General features: G+C 42.0%; 1 protein-coding gene across 1 annotated transcript in view; it reads left to right on the plus strand.

Annotated features, from left to right (window-relative positions):
- The first annotated feature begins 3350 nt into the window (after nt 1–3350).
- LOC116628938 (schwannomin-interacting protein 1) overlaps nt 3351–16755 on the plus strand; it is a 139465-nt gene continuing 126060 nt past the window's right edge. The window contains exon 1 of the mRNA XM_032399245.1: nt 3351–3601. Coding sequence (XP_032255136.1) covers nt 3536–3601 — 66 coding nt within the window. The 5' untranslated portion in view covers nt 3351–3535. The remainder of the gene's footprint in view (nt 3602–16755) is intronic.

Consider the following 16755-nt stretch of genomic DNA (forward strand, 5'->3'; position numbering starts at 1 on the left):
TCCATAAATGTGACTTTTTTTTTTCCTTTTTCTATGACTTAGGAAACTATATTGTTCCTTGGGGGAGGAAATGTGTTATGAGAACGGAAACCAGCTCCACAGCACAACTTTAGAACCATAGTTAATTCACCCCCTCTTCCTACCCTCCTACAAAAAAAGATGCCCATCTTCCTAGGAAACCCACTCTAGTTATTAACCAGGTTCATGGGAAGTTCTTCTTAAAGCAAACCCTCTTCCACGAATTTTGTGTTCAGAGATATGAAGAACAGTTGATTGGTTTCCTTTGGTATAAAAATATTCTGTATGTTTGAAGAACAATAGCAAGCCCTCTTAGAATCTCAGCAAAGGTGATCTATCCAAAAGAAAGTTTAAAAGCATTTTTGAAGGACATTTTTTTTGTTATTATGAGGCACCTGTTTCCAGTGTTTCCCTAATAACCAATTGCTATTTTTTAGTAAAATCTCCTAACACATTCACACAGCTGTCATTAAGAACATGGGTAGTGTTAATTTTACAGTTTTCGTTGTTCACTTCAAGCCAAGAACAGTGTGACTTACTGGCAAGAGGGCTGTGTATAACATACTTTTAAAATGAAAACATTCTCTCCAGTAGTTTGGAAAGGTGGTGATCAATTTCAGCAGCAGAAACATTCCATTGGAAGTACAGTGCATACATCAGCTGGGAATTAAGAGCTGTCATTTTAACTAAATTAAGGGAAGTTCGCCCCTATAGCTGATCTTCTAGTTGTAGATTCACTACCACCTCTGTCAGGACGCTGGTGTTTAGGATCCACAGTTGGCCACTTAAAGTAGCTGTGGGACCCTGGGCTAGTTCCTTGCTGTGTCTGAGCCTCCGTTCTACATGCTGCGTTATGGAAATGATAATGATATGTATGCACACGATTGTGGGAAAGGCAGGAAAGTTGGCAGTGTAGGTGCTCAATAATTACGTTGGAGCTGAGTGTCTGATAGTCTCTAACAAGATCCTCCTTGTACTTTAATAAGATACTGGCCTTAGATCTTGTCTTTACCCTTTAGAACATTCTGCAAGTGAGAATGTTTCTAAGGATGTGTAAATTAAATTTTTAATGAAAACTTAAGTTTCTAATGAGGTGGAACCGAAGAGAAGTAGGTGGTAAGGCAATCTAGATCTTGCTGCAGGGGTTAACTTTGGAAACAGGTTTAACAGGTGTGACCCTGGTGGGTCACACGGGACCTCAGATTGATTATATTCTTTTTTTTTAAAGATTTTATTTATTTATTTGACAGAGAGAGACAGCGAGAGAGGGAACACAAGCAGGGGGAGTGGGAGAGGAAGAAGCAGGCTTCCCGCAGAGCAGGGAGCCTGATGCGAGCGAGGCTCGATCCCAGGACCCTGAGATCATGACCTGAGCCGAAGGCAGCCGCTTAACCGACTGAGCCACCCAGGTGCCCCTGATTATGTTCTTTAAAAAATATTTTTAACTTTCGGCTGCATGGGAAATACTTGTGTGTCTGGAAGAAGGAGGTGGCATGGGGGAAAGCAAGTGGTCTAGATGCAACAGCTGGAGTTGCATCTCTCAACACACCTCCTCCCACTCCCACCCCCGACCCCCATTCATCCTGAGCTGTCAGATGCTGTTTTTTTCAAGAAATTGCCAAGCTGGGGAAGCTTGAGGAAGTGTCTAGACCAACTTCTTGCCCTCAATCAAAGCTGCATCCAAAATTACCAAAACCAATGGCCACCTGCCTCTGCTCAAGGAAAGAGCCTTTCAAGTTCAGTTCTATTGTCTACCTGCGCTGGGGCTGCCTTTGGGAAGTTACCCCTTTACTAACTTGGTAATACAAGCCCATTTTCTCTTAGCGTGCTCTGCTCTGTCCTGTGTATCATGGCAAGTTGCTGGCCTGCCTGGGGAAAGTTGCCACTGGGGGCGGGAGGTGGTGCTGATAGGGTCACAGCCTCTTTGAGGGGCAGCACTCCTTGATACCTCTCTAACTAATCACCAGGTGAGCAAACATTCTTCTCCCCTGACATCATCACTTCTGTTTTCCCTCCCTGTCCTTCTCTTTATTGCAGTGGTTCCTAAACTAGAGACAGTGTGCCTCAGAATTACCTGGAGAGTTTGTTAGCATACAGAATGTTGGGACCCATCTTCAGAGCTTCTGATTTGTAGGTCTGGGCTGGGGCCTGAACATCTGCAATTTGTAACAAGTTCACAGGTGATCTGGGAACTACTTTGGGAACCACTCCTCTAGTCCAATGCTAAATCTCACTCTAGTGTTTCTAGTGACCTGCACCCCTTCCACCTTCCAAAATTATACCTGCTCCATTCTTGAGAGTGAAATAGAGCCTTCTCCTAACCACAGTTAAATATTACTATTTATTGAATTCTAATTGTAACAAGCACTGTGCTTACACACCTTACATCCATTATTTGTAATTTCCCCAACAACCCTACAAGTCTGATAACATGAAACGAACAGAAAGAGGGTAAAAAGCCAAGGCCTCATAAGTGACAAAAAACAGATATGGTATTTAAACTCAGATTTATCTGGAAAGATGGGCTCTTTCCGCTATTCCAAGGCTGGCAATAGATGTTTAACTTGTATGTCAACTCTGATACATTGGGAGCAGCTGCCTGGAGCACTGGGTTGAACAGTCCCACGGGGACTGGGTGCTCAGCGGGAGGGAGTTCTGGAATCAGTGAGCCACACACACCGAGGGTGCAGGAGTGGAGGGGGGCAACACGGGGGCCGTGTATTTGCCATTCCTACATTATGCTTCATTCACGGATCAGTTTTGTTAGTTACTAGAATTAGATGAGAGATGAGTATTCAAATTTGTTCCATAGGGAACAATAAAACTTATATTTCCTTTTCTCTCCCCTTCTCTGAAGGTGAATCTAAGTCTTTGAGCCTAGATTTGAGAAGGTATGATAACCTGTAAAATAAAATGAAATGCAACTGTTATATAGATAGTGGTCATCACATGGGCATTTAACTTGAAAGTGGTGGGGACAAGGGAACTATGTTAATTATGGACTTTGTATGTTGTGTGTCTTTTTGTGTGACCTCTCTAATGGATTGCTTTATACTGAATAATCCACTGTGACTTAATAAGGAGGTAATGACATTTCTAGTTTTGTTCCTCCCTCCATCATTCACATTCAGTGTGGGATTTGTTATTTTTAGTATCTCAGTGCTTTATCTGAAAAATGAGTTTGATAATCCTTTTCTGCTTCTTCCTAACATTTATTATGTATGTGATTAAATGACATATAACTTCATGGCATCTATTTTATTCAGTCAATAGATATTTATAAAAATGTATGCCTGGGTGCTGGGATATAGCAGCAAACAAAACAGACTGCTCTCATGGAACTTACATTCTAGAAGGAGGGAAAGACAGTAAACAAATAAAGAAGAAAATTGTGTATGGTGGTAAGTGTGCATGGTGAGAGTGTGTGTGTGTGTTGCTGTTTTAGGTGGTGGTCAAGGAAGGCCTTTCTGAAGAAGTAACATTTAAGCTAGGACTTGAAAGTGGAAAAGAGCCAAACATGGATAGTCTGGGAGTGGAACAGTCCAGGCAGAGAGAAGTCTATGCAAAGATCCTGAGGTTGAAGGTAAGCAGGGGCCAGATCAAGTAAGCTAACAGCAGTTTTCAGCTTGGGGTGATGGGACCCTCCCCAACCCTGACTGGAGTGGTGGTGATTTGGATGCAAAATGCTGGAGTTGAACACAGAGCACAATTGACTTTTAATGGGCAGGGACCAGGGATGCTAACATCTTGCACTGCTTGGGATGGACTCACATGAGACTTGCCGGGCTCATGCTGTGCTGCAGATATTGTTCCTATTGAGAAATCCTGAGAGCCTCTAAGGCCCACATAAGAAGTTTGAATTGTGTCCTAACTACATTGGGAAGCTATTGAAGAGTTGTAAGCTTTAAAAAAAAATGATCTTTTTTTTTTCTTTTTTTTCTTTTAGTTTATTATGTTACGTTAATCACCATACATTACATCATTAGTTTTTGATGTAGTGTTCCATGATTCATTGAAAAAAAATGATCTTTAAAAGATCACTTTGGCTACCAAGTGAAAAGTCAATCCTATAGGGACAAAGGTGAAAGCAGGGATGGTCAGTAGGCAGCTCTTTCAATAGTCCAGACACGATGGCGGCCTGGGCAGGGCTGGAATGGTGGGGTTTGGGGAAGAATTTTCACCTTCAAGAAGACTGCTAGCTAAATGCAAACTCCTGTTTTCCATGACATACCTATGTTATCCTTTTTTTTTTTGAAAGAGAGATTTTTCAGTTCCAGAATCAGCTGGTTTCCTCTATATTCATTTAAGAGAATCTTTGCAGCACCAAATGACAGTAGACCTTGCTCTTTCAAATGCAAGTCCTCATCCCCTTGCTCTTTAACCTTGGGGATCCGTGTGCATTTCAAGTTGTTCATAGCTCAGAAAGGTAATCTATTTGATTTGGGCTTTTAAAAAGAGATAAAATTACATGTGCTTCTTGAATAACAATATATGATTTCTCTCCCTGAAGGGTCAATAGGAATTAGCCTACCTATATCATTTCACAAAACCAGTGCCTAATCGCGTGAATAACAGGGACCAAGTCTACATTTATTCTGCTGAAAGAGAAACATTAAGTGAATATCAAAATCTCTTGAAGAGATTGCAGGCATTGCAGTCCTAATTTTACTTGAGCAGTAAAGCCTTGCAGATAGTTTTCAGGTGCATCAGCTCCTCCCCCACAAAGGCAGTTCAGCTTCCAGAATTTTAGTGAACCCCCCTCACTGCTATCTTCTCTCTCCTCATCACCATCTCTTCTCACTGCACCCCCACTGCAAATGGCCCCCAGAATGCTCCAGGGTTCATCTCCAGAGGAACCCACCTCTCACGTACTGGGGTGGGCGGGCGGGGTGGGGGGGGAGCATCCTGGCTTCCAGGCTGACCTGAAGGGGCTGGCTGGAGGAGCGAGAGGAGGCAGCTGTCTGGAGGCCTTACCCACACCAGTGAATGGTTTCACTGAGTGTGGAAGTCAGGAGGTGGGTCTTCCCACCAGCATTTTGTGTTCTGAGAACAGAGGAGGGTAGTCGCCAAAGGAACAGAGGGGACTGGATGTGGGACCCGTGGAACAATCCGCCACGGCCTCCAGCTGGAGCTGATGAAGCCAAGTACTTCACGACCACATCCTGCCTGCCAATTTCTAGATGAAAGTGAAGAAGAGAATCAGTGAAGAAGTGGTGAGATAAGAACCACCCCCCAATTAAATCTTTAAACCCATCACCCAATGACGACAAGCCAGGCTCCCAGGAAATAAAATATCAAGTGATCTCACTTGCCTGGAAAAGCCAAGGAGGAGGAAGTTCTGCCTTCATCTCTGGGCACACGTGTCATCCTGCAAGGGGTGGGCCACTTTGCTGCCGGCCCCAGAAGGGGAAACCAGAATCATGTATAAGGAAGGAAAGAGCAAATGGTTTGTGCTAGTAAGTCCTGTCCCAGCTACCAACTAGCCATGCAAATTTGGAGAGGGTCACCTTCTTGAACTTGAGAAATAGGGTTGATCAAAAGTTCTTTCAGACTCTGATGGGCCCTGAGACCATACTTCATAATTCAGCTCAAGGTCTTCACTGCTTCCCTAAGACCTCTTGCAAACCAAACCATCCACCTCCCCAAGTCCTATTTCTCTCTCTTCTGAATTAATAACTTTCTTCATGCTGTCCCCATTGGCTCCCTTAACACAACTAGACCATTATCGCTTTTCTTTCTTTCTTTGCACATCTCTGTCCCTCTAGTAGCTCTTAAGCTCCTCTGAAGAGAGTCACTAATGCCATAGTTTTGTTTTTCTTTAGAATCTCCAGTGCTGGGACACCTGGGTGGCTCAGTCAGTTAAATGTCTGCCTTCGGCTCAGGTCATGATCCCAGAGTCCTGGGATCGAGTCCCGCATCGGGCTCCTTGCTCAGCGGGGAGCCTGCTTCTCCCTCTGCCTGCTACCCACCCTGCTTGTGTGCTTTCTCTCTCTCTCTGTCTCTCTCTCTGACAAATAAATAAATAAAATCTTAAAAAAAAAGAATCTCCAGTGCTTAGCACTATACCTGACACTTATTAGATGTTCAATAAACGCTTGCTGTTGAATGAATGGAAAGAGAGGATATAAAAATAGAGAAGAATGAGCCCAAACCAATTCAAAGCTCAAGAGCCAGCTTTTGCTAAAAGCCATATATTTTGCCCATAACATCCTGGACTTAGAGTTAAAAAGAGAAAGAGAGCAAGAGAGAGAAAGAAAGGGAGAGAGAGAGAAGAAAGAGGGAATTTTAGATATTGTAGCAATAATTTGCAGATATCACAGCTTCTAATACCCTGTGTCTCCACTGACTTATACCAGTTTCACAGGATTTTAGAAATACTAGAGTTTTACTTAGACTTTATGGAATGTCTTATATTTATAAAGAGCTAGTATAAAATTGCTAAGTAGGTGGGTAAAGGGGGCCAATTGTATGGTGGTGGATGGTAAGTAGACTTGGTGATCGCTGGGTAGTGGATACAGATGTCTAATGATAATGTTGCATACCTAAAACTTATATAACGTTATATCCAATTCTTCCCCAATTAAAAAAAATCCTGAGTAGAAATTTCCAGATGTCTCTCTATAACTTCATGCCTCTTTAAGCTATTCCCAGAAAAAAAAAAAATCAGAAAGTTTAAAACTGCCTGCATCTTGTCTTTAAAAGCTTTGATCCTTCACTTATTTAACTTGTAAACTTCATGGCCTCATAATTGCTGAAGAACCTAGGGAGGGCCATGTGGGATGGAACCCCTTGTGTAGCCAAATTACTAACACAGTTAAGCCTTGCAGGGGTGGTGCTGAGAAGTGAGGGAGTGGGGACTCACAGCAGAGGTGGCCTGGAGTAGGACAAACCTAAGCCTGGTCTAGTTCCAGGAGTTTGGATTTGAGGGGAATTGAGATAGGGCACATTGTCCAAACTTTGGGCAGTGGCCAAATGCTTGATGAGTTCAGCCTAACCAGGGAGGACCATGCACAAGTGCTTCAGCCTCTTGAAAGGGGTCAAGCGGTGCCTGGGTGGTGCAGTCAGTTAAGCCACTGACTCTTGGTTTCCGCTCAGGTCGTGATCTTAGGGTCGTGAGATTGAGCCCAGTATCGGGCTCTGTGCTCAGCATGGCGTCTGCTTAAGACTCTCTCTACCCCTGCCCCCCTGCTCTCTCTCTCTCTCAAATAAATAAATAAGTCTTGAAGGAAGGAAGGAAGGAAGGAAGGAAGGGAGGGAGGGAGGAAGGAAGGAAGGAAGGAAGGAAGGGAGGGAGGGAGGGAGGGAGGGAGGGAGGGAGGAAGGAAGGAAGGAAGGGAGAAGGAAAGGCGCCAAAAGGAAAAGGGAAACACAGTTGAATGTGCCTCTTCCTTGAACCAGGCACTGAGGAGAAGATGCTGCCACTGGATCCACCCCAGGGCTGGGGCAAGATGACACTGCCCCCAAAAGTGTGGCATCGATAATGCTGTCCCCAAAGGATACTGAATTCCAAGATACTGTCCACAAGATGAAGAATAACGGACGTCTCCGCTTCATCACAGTGATGGGCCATGTATGGCTCATCCATCCATTTTCCTAAGCCCCGTTTCCAACTTGAGCAACAAGTGTTATGAACTCAATGATTTTTAATTTTCCTGTCCACTGTGTAAAGAAGCAAGTCCCAGGGCGCCTGGGTGGCTCAGTCATTAAGGGTCTGCCTTCGGCTCAGGTCATGATCCCAGGGTCCTGGGATCGAGCCCCGCATTGGGCTCCCTGCTCTGCGGGAGTCTGCTTCTCCCTCAGCCTGCCGCTCCCCCTTGCTTGTGTTCCCTCTCTCACTGTCTCTCTCTCTGTCAAATAAATAAATAAAATCTTTAAAAAAAAAAAAAGAAGCAAGTCCCTTTGGCCCTTATTAGTGCTGTCCTGGGGGTGGGGTAGAGGACAGTGGTGAGTATTCAACTATAGGTTTAATGACAATACTAAACCTCATTCAAACCAAAAAGAGCAGATTTTTGGTAAGTTCCAGGGGGTCTTATCTAAGGGGCACACCAGGAAAAGCCCCTGGGAAGCAGGGGAGACTGTTGACCACAAGGGCTATTAGAGGTGTCATATCAGGAGCATACGTTTGCTCGTGACTCTGAGCTGCTAGCCAGGGCACGTGATTGCCCCAAGTAGCTAGTGTCAGTTGAAGGCCCCACAGGCCACCTGGCCAACAAAATGGATGACGAGGCAGCAATACCATGGGGTAACTTAGCCAAACTCTCAACAATACCTTACAGTTAAACCATAAGGAAAGGCAAGGGATTAAGCTAAATTTTAAGATAGTGTCGTGAAGTGGAAGAGAGAGGCAGAGAGAAAAATGTGATCAAGGTAGGATACCCAGAGGGCTTCAAGGATGCCAAAACGATCTGACTTAAAATGGAGAGGTGGGGAAGGCTGGTGTTCATTTTATCATTATTCTTTAAACTGTGCATATATGTATTTATATCCTGCCTTGTATGTATGATATATTTTAAAGTAAAGAGATAAAGTTAACTCCCTCCAATAAATGGAGACCCAGTGTCTGAAAGAAATTAGGAACTAAAAACAGTTGTCCAAATAAAGCCAATAAGACCTTCAGTGAAAATTTAAAACAGAAACCATAGAACCAGTACAGATGTCAATCTCTCTGTCCCCCCACCACTTCCCCCTCCCCCCTCCCCTCTGCCCCCCCTCCCCTTTCTCATCTCTCCTCTCTCCTTCTTTATCTCTCTGCCTTCACTGGTAAAATTTTTGCTGACTGAGAAAAACTGTGGGAGTGAGGAGCATTAGAACTTATCTACAAATTACACTGGAAGAAAATAAATCCCCTGTGCCCCCCCCCCCCCCTGCTGGCCAGGGCAGGAGTGATTTAGCACACTTTCTTTTCCAAAGTTGAAAGGTTAAAAATAATGTGTACTCTCTGGAAGCTGTTGTTCTAGCACAAGGTGGCCATTGGACAGAAGCCTGTTTAACATCAGAATGTATTCAGTGGGGCTATGGGACCGCGCTGTGCGGTAAGCAGCTTGCCCTGCCTTCTGCCTGCCTTTCCCTGTGTTGCTGCCCATGCTAGGGCTCTCCGTTATGCTCTGTACACCAGCTCAGTATTTCTTATTTTGCTTCACTCTTTACATGCCTCACATAGCTCATTTTTTTTCTTGAGCCCTAGCTTAGCCAAGTTCCCTATATTTGGTTCCTTTGATCTTTCTGTTAAAATCAATCTCTTCCTCTAATTATTTTCTGTTCCACTTCTTTGAACCCCTTCCAGCTGCCTCCATGTCTCAAGAAGCCAGGTGTTTATTAAGAATCTGGATGAGGTTCAGGCAGAATCAGGTAGATGCAGCTGCTTGCCCCCAGGTCACTTGTTGACTCCTCTTCAAACAGCAGAGATGGTTTTACTAAAGGCACCTGACATTCCAGAGCAGTGAACACCGCCCTGCACGCAGCAGGTGCTCTGTAAGTAATTACAGAATGGGGAAATTGATTGGGATCTCTTTTAAATGGGCTAGGCTATATTCGAACTTACACTTAATTTGCTTCCCCATCCCACCCTCAGCCCAGGTCTCTTTCTGCTTTCAGGTTTTTCTTTCTCTTCTCGTAGTTATTTCATAGCTTATTTCTTCAATGCTTTTACACATTTTCAAATTAAATTTCCTTGTGTTTCCTGCCCATGTATTTAACTTCATAGTTTAATTCATTTCATGAGATTTTGCTAGTAACCTTGTTTACCAAATTAGTGTTATTTTTAAGTTATTCTGTTCTACCCCTTTCCTTAAATAACGGATAATCATTTTCATATTGTCTTATATTTAATTTCTGTTTATTAGGTAGACTTTGCTTCTGTATTTGTTAATTTTCAGTGTTTTTCTAATTAGCCACAGTACAAGATTCATCATATCCTGTGGTTCCAACACAGATTTGGGTGGAGAAAAAAGACCATTGTCTTCAAATAATATGATGTCTGAGATTTGCTTCAAAATAATCTAGGGGGGGTGGGGGGATATGGAGGGTTATAGGGGAAATAAGATTGCCATGGATTGATTGATAGTTGCCAGAGCCGGGGGATGGGTACGTGAGGGTTCATTATACTTTTCAATTATGTAAATGTTTGAAGTGTTTCCATAATAAAAATTTATTTTTAAAAGAATCAAAAGAATATAGATAGATACAGAATCCATCCTATGAATTATCTTAGAACTCCAGCTGTCCTTGTCATTGTCATTTATTGGTTCAGCCATCCTTCTAAATTCATTGTGAAGTTTAGCACTTGCTTCTCTTCTTCCTTTCTTTCCAAACTCTCGTTCTCACCTGGGACATTTCCTGGTGCTGGTGTTTGACTTGTTCAATGCCTCACATCTGCGACGGTAATCATCTGCACTTCTACTCTTTGTCAGCAGCCCACTATCCCTTGATTATATTTTAAGTCTTTCTAAAATGATGCAGATTTCTTGTGTGCTGTCCAGCACTCTAGCTAAGGCTTTCAGGCTATGTTTTGATACAGAATTCACTTTTTCTCAACATCAATCAAAACATAAAACACATATATAATCCAGCCATTTCTGGTTTACAGTCCTTCAGGTCCCTATCAATTTCAAGTTCAAATCCAAGTTTAGTATTTTTCACATCCAGCTCTTGCTTTCCTACCGTTTCTAGCCTTTTCTCTACTATTCTCTTGTATATATTCACACTGTCTTTTCTAGTTATACCAAATCTCTTTTATTTGTAGGTAAGAGACCATGCTTTCTTACACCTCCAAACTTTCGACCATACTATTCCCTGAGATTGGAATGTCCTTTCATCAGTTGGCCCCTGGGGAACTTCTGCAACTTTTGTTTGTCCCTCAAAACTCAATTTGAGCATCACTCCTTTGGGAAGGCTTTCCTGAGCTGTCCACATTGAGTTAAATGCTCCCTCCAATATCTTCTTTCATAGCACTCTTTGACCATGCCCACCCACATACTTTGAAACCCAAATGAAATCATGGATATTCTTTGTTTCCTTTTAAACTGTAAACTCTTTGACCTCTTTCAACTCTTTCTCTCTAAAGTCCAACCCAGTCCCTGGCACACAGTAGGTCTTTGAATGAATGAGTAATTGAATGAACAGAAGAATGGATAAATGAGTGCTGTTATCTCCTTAAGGTAGCACCTCCCTCCCCAACAGGTAGGGCTCTAGGTCAAAGCTCTTGGTCCTGGGCAGTCCCTGGGCAGTCTTTGCCTCCTAACTGCCCTTCTTAACCCTCCTGACCCATCTGGTTCTAGCTGTAACCCAATTGTCCCTGTTTCTGCTGAGCCCTTCCTATTTGGTGCTTCTTCCAAGTGACTGTTTCCCAGAGTGTGGTACACAATAATTTATAGGTGATACTCAGACAAGTGTCTTTTGATGGGCTTGTATTTATAATCATGTATGTTTGAGGAGGGGGAAACGAGCACATAAAACCTGTGATATCACAGAGAATATTGCTTAGGATGAAATAAATATAGGTAGTGCCATGGTAATCAACTTTACCTGGACCTCATGGACCAGAGGCAAGGTGCTCAAATATAATCATCAATGTTCCAAACCCTCAGTAACTGAACCCTCGACCAGGCCCATTAGAAGTATGGACAGCCAGGAATAACACCTAGAGGGAGGGATTCCCAAACACTGACTTCCATAGGCACCTCTGTTTTTTATTCAGTGATATACTGAAATGTCACTTCCTGCAGTTGCAGAGTATATGTACTCTTAAATATGTTATATGTTACAGACGAAATAGTGAAATATCTTTTGAGCTGTCCAACCGTATCCTCATGCAAGTTCAGATTTTTAGTGTGGGTTCATAGAAACTCACAGATTTGTCTCATTGATGTGGATCCTCATCTTTGTCTGAAACCATCAATTAGGATATCTAGCTATTTTGATAAAAAAATGCCATTCCTCTCAATAAGAAAGTTATTTTCAGCCATACATTTTATATGTCAATTTGACTTATTCTAATTTTTGTTGGGCATTTTTACTTTTCATTTTTACAAGTTTAATAATATTGTTTTTATAGAATTTACTATATTTCATCAACCCTAATGTACCATTGATATGTAAAACACATCATTAGTTTATATGCTACTAAAGAACAACAGACATGCTGCTAATTCTAATTGCAAGATGCTACTGATTCTAAGACACATCCCAATTTCAGAGGTGTTAAAATTATTTTTAAAAGCATGCTTAAGGGCGCCTGGGTGGCTCAGTTGGTTAAGCGACTGCCTTCGGCTCAGGTCATGATCCTGGAGTCCCGGAATTGAGTCCCGCATCGGGCTCCCTGCTCGGCAGGGAGTCTGCTTCTCCCTCTGACCCTCCGCCTCTCATGCTCTCTCTCTCTCTCTCTCATTCTCTCTCTCAAATAAATAAAAATCTTTAAAAAAAAAAAAAAGCATGCTTAAAATTGATAAAATGCAGTATATATATGTACACTTCACTTGTATTTTACCAGATAATACTTATATTCCATTTATCATAGTGATAAAAAGTTTCTCTTTTGAATGGATTTAAAAATGAATTGATTTAAAGAAAAATACTATGTAAATAGGAGTATAGGTGGAATATAGTGTGACAAAATCCTTGAGGTGGCAGCCTAGTGATTGTGACTTGGCCTGACTGCAGAGAACCAGATACTGCCTTTGGGCCCCACCTGTGAGCTCAGGCCAAACACCCCCTCCCCGCCCCCCCAGTGCTGTGCGCTCCTAAGGGAGAGCCTGTCTCCTCCACGGAGCGTGGGAGAGGGATTTGGGCAATTATGCTTCTGCTCAGGTTGAGGAATGTGGCTATAACTCACTGAAGTCATTTTATGAAAGTGAAAAGAAATTCCTAAGAAATAGACTCATTACAGGTATTGAAATAATCTAGACTTGCCGCTATTTAAATAACAGCGTACTGAGAGGTTTCTATTTTGTTTTGTTTTTAACCAATTCCCCATGAAGGAAGGAAGAGAAAAACAGCATTTTAGCCTCTCTTGCTGAGTAATTTATTTACCAATAATGGCTGACATGAAACCGTTTCAGTGATTATTAAACCCAAGAATGGTCTGCTTTGTTCTTCATAATAAATTTACCAGTTACAATTATGAATAACTTGAAGCAAATTGTATTTCATTGACAAAACACAGAAGTGGCTAATATCCTACTTCCAGAATGGAAGTGAAGAGAGGGATCATTTTAGATGGAGTTGGGAAAAACTGTTGGCGTTCCATTGGAAAAATGCTCTGCTTTCGCACATCATCTCCCTGACTGTTGCGTGGATTGTGTTCATGGTGCTTTCAGCTCTCACCCTGCACGAGGTCTAGTCCTCAGACTGCTAGGCACTAGGTGAACATTTCCCCACGAGCCACGCAAAACCGTCTGATTTACTTGGTGCTTATTCTTGAAGGTTATTGTGAATCATTAGCCAGAATGCAATAGAGCAGGATGTCACAAGTCCGTCAGTCGCCACTGCTTGAACAGAGCCTGGTTTTGCAAACCTAATTTTGAAGGTTTTAACGTAGCTGTAATTGAGAAGATAAATTGAACACATATGCATATCCTAAGAAAGGTATTCTTCATAGTCAGCAAATAGTCACATCATACTAAGCATCAGTGAACCTATTACAGTATAATAAAAAGGAAAGGCCTTATAATAGAAGATTATTTATAGGCTATTAGTTATTAGTGTAATTTTAAAAATATAAGCAGTAACAATTAGCAAAATTGATAGTATTGGAGATGCAGCTATTTCCACTCACTGGTACTAATAATATTAGCAATAATTCTATATAGTACTGTCAATTGAAAGCTAAACCTCTTCCAAGTTCTTTGTTTATCCTTATGGGTGTTTTTATCAGATCATTAATGCATAATTTTATAAGAACCATTTCCTCGTATTCATAAAAGTTACTGACCTCATACATTAAATTTTGAAATTTATTCATAGTTTGGAATACAATTATAAGTGTGATGTAGTCCAGTACCCTTTCTCCAAGCAGACGTAGTGGTCAGAAAGTCAAATATATTTAGGAAGTAGATTCGCCAAGACTTGGTGTCTTAGGTCAGGTTCTCTAGAAGCAGAGCCTGAGAGAGGGGTTTGGATGCAGGTGGTTTATTGAGAGACAAATCTATAAGGAAGTGAGAGAAGCAGGATAGGGAAGAGGGAAATGCCAGGCAGGATGTGGATCAGATGGTATGCTTGGCTTGATGAAGGCAGATGGATAAATTGCACCATAGAGGATAGCTGTGAGCCTTTGTAGCCAGTACTCCCATCAGCTGGGGGGGAGGTGTGGTGGCCAGGAACAGGGACCTGCTTGGGCCACTAACAGCACTAAGTACATTTGATGCTGGAGGGGGAGGGGTTGGGGAGAGGGGAACAAGGATGGCCCCCAGGTTTGTGGCGTAGTGAATAGAATGTGAATAGAACAAGTGAATAGATTCTTATATGTAGCAACAACAGTCCCCTCATAATACCAACAATCTAAGATTGCAGAAGAAATATGAAAGGATTCTCGGGGCTCCTGGGCAGTGGCTCAGTCATTAAGCGTCTGCCTTCGGCTCAGGTCATGATCCCAGGGTCCTTGGATCGAGGCCTGCATGCAGGCCTCGGGCTCCCTGCTCCGCGGGAAGCCTGCTTCTCCCTCTCCCACTCCCCCTGCTTGTGTTCCCTCTCTCGCTGTGCCTCTGTGTCAAACAAATAAATAAAATCTTTAAAAAAAAAAAAAAAGAAATATGAAAGGATTCTCATTTTACAAATAAATTTTCCTTTAGCTTTGACTTTCTAGGTGAAAATACCAATTTCTTGGCATATTTACATAGGATCAATTTTCTGCTAAGGATATATAAACTTTAAAAAAAAGCGTTTTTTTTTAGACCTTTTCCACTTATTCTGCTTCTGAAAATGAACCCAAACTGGTTCTAGTACTCTAGTAATTGAAGATTCACCTAGCTATAGTCCCAATATTATGTTAGCTTTTAATGAAAAAGTATTATGCATTGTTCTTGTGCATTCATCCTTCAGTCCAGAAGTCAGCAAACTATGGCTTGTGGGCCAAATCCAGCCTACAGCCTACTCTTAAATGGCCTGAGAGCTCATTTTTAAAGGGTTGATTAAAAAAATGCAGCAGACTATATGACCCACAAAGCCAAAAATATTTACTATTTAGCCCTTTACAGAAAAGTTTGCTGACCCCTGTTCCAGTCCATTAAAACCCCAAACCTTTTTTCAAAAGTGTGCTGACCCAATCTATATTTTGAAATAAAATCTGACATTCAAAAACTTCAAACTAGTAAGTGATTTATGGAAGCAGAAAATTATTTGTTTTATAAAAGGACTCATCATAGAATTTATACAAATAAATTTTAGCTCATCTGAACAGTTTTTTTTTTATTTTTATTTTTTTTTTTAATATTTTATTTATTTGACAGAGAGAGACACAGCGAGAGAGGGAACACAAGCAGGGGGAGTGGGAGAGGGAGAAGCAGGCCTCCCGCCGAGCGGGGAGCCTGATGTGGGGCTCGATCCCAGGACCCTGAGATCATGACCTGAGCTGAAGGCAGACGCTTAACGACTGAGCCACCCAGGCGCCCCTGAACAATTTTTTTAAAAAAAGATTTATTTATTTGTTTTGGGGGGGTTGAAGGGCGGAGGGGGAGGGAGAGAGAAACTCAAGCAGACTCCCAGCTGAGCGCGGTGCCCCACACCCCCGCTAGATCTCATGAACCTGAGATCATACCCTGAGCTGAAACCAAGAGTTGGAGGCTTAACTGACTGCGCCACCCAGGTGCCCCTGAACAATTGTTTTTAATGGAATTCTTCAGCAAATTCAGAACCATTCCTTTTAAGTAAAATAAATATGCATAATTTTCTTTGTTTCATAAAAATATTCTACCCATTTTGTGACTATTGTAAAAAAATTGAAAAATCCAAATAGATACAAAGGTAAAAAATCACCTGCAATATTACCATCTATCATTAACCGCTGTTAACATGTGGCTACATCTTTTTCTAGGCATATAAACATTTAATTTTTCAAAACATGGGTCACGTTGTATGTATGATAGTGTATCCTCTTTTATTCATTTAATGTTATAATTTTCAAAAGCGTCTTGTTTGACTGCATTTATTCCACAGAATGAATATGTCACAATTTATTTAAACATCTCACCATTTTTTGACATTTCGGTTGAAGCTAATTTTTCACTATTGTAAATGCCACAATGAGCGTCTTTATGCATAAATCTAGATCCTCATCTCTGTGTCCTTAGGCTAGATTTTTGAAAGAGTAACTATTGTCTCCTCCCCCCATTCTGTTCCTTGTCTTTCTTACAAACTGGTTCTTCTTCTAGCTCTGTAAGTGATGGAGTTCCTCGGGGCTAGAAACTTGGCCTTCTCTTCTTACTCTCTGTCTCTGCAGAAGATATCACCTACACCCAAGCGTTCAGATACACACTCTCCCATATTTCTATCTCCAGCCCCAGATCTCTCTTCTAAGCTCCAGACGCACATATCCAGGTATCTACTTGTCATCTCCACTTGTATGTCTTATACCATCCCAGATAGAAAATGTCCAGAAAGGATTCAGTATCTTCCCTCCCTCTGCTCCCTACCAAACCCCCTTCCTTATTGCCCATTTCTGTAAAGAAACATCACCTTTCCACTCAATTGCTTATGATACGAAGCTGGAAACCATCAGTGACATCTTTGTCTCCCTCACCACCCCCA

The sequence above is a fragment of the Phoca vitulina genome, unplaced genomic scaffold (genome assembly GCF_004348235.1).
Source record: "Phoca vitulina isolate PV1807 unplaced genomic scaffold, GSC_HSeal_1.0 scaffold144, whole genome shotgun sequence".
Classification (NCBI taxonomy): Eukaryota; Metazoa; Chordata; class Mammalia; order Carnivora; family Phocidae; genus Phoca; species Phoca vitulina.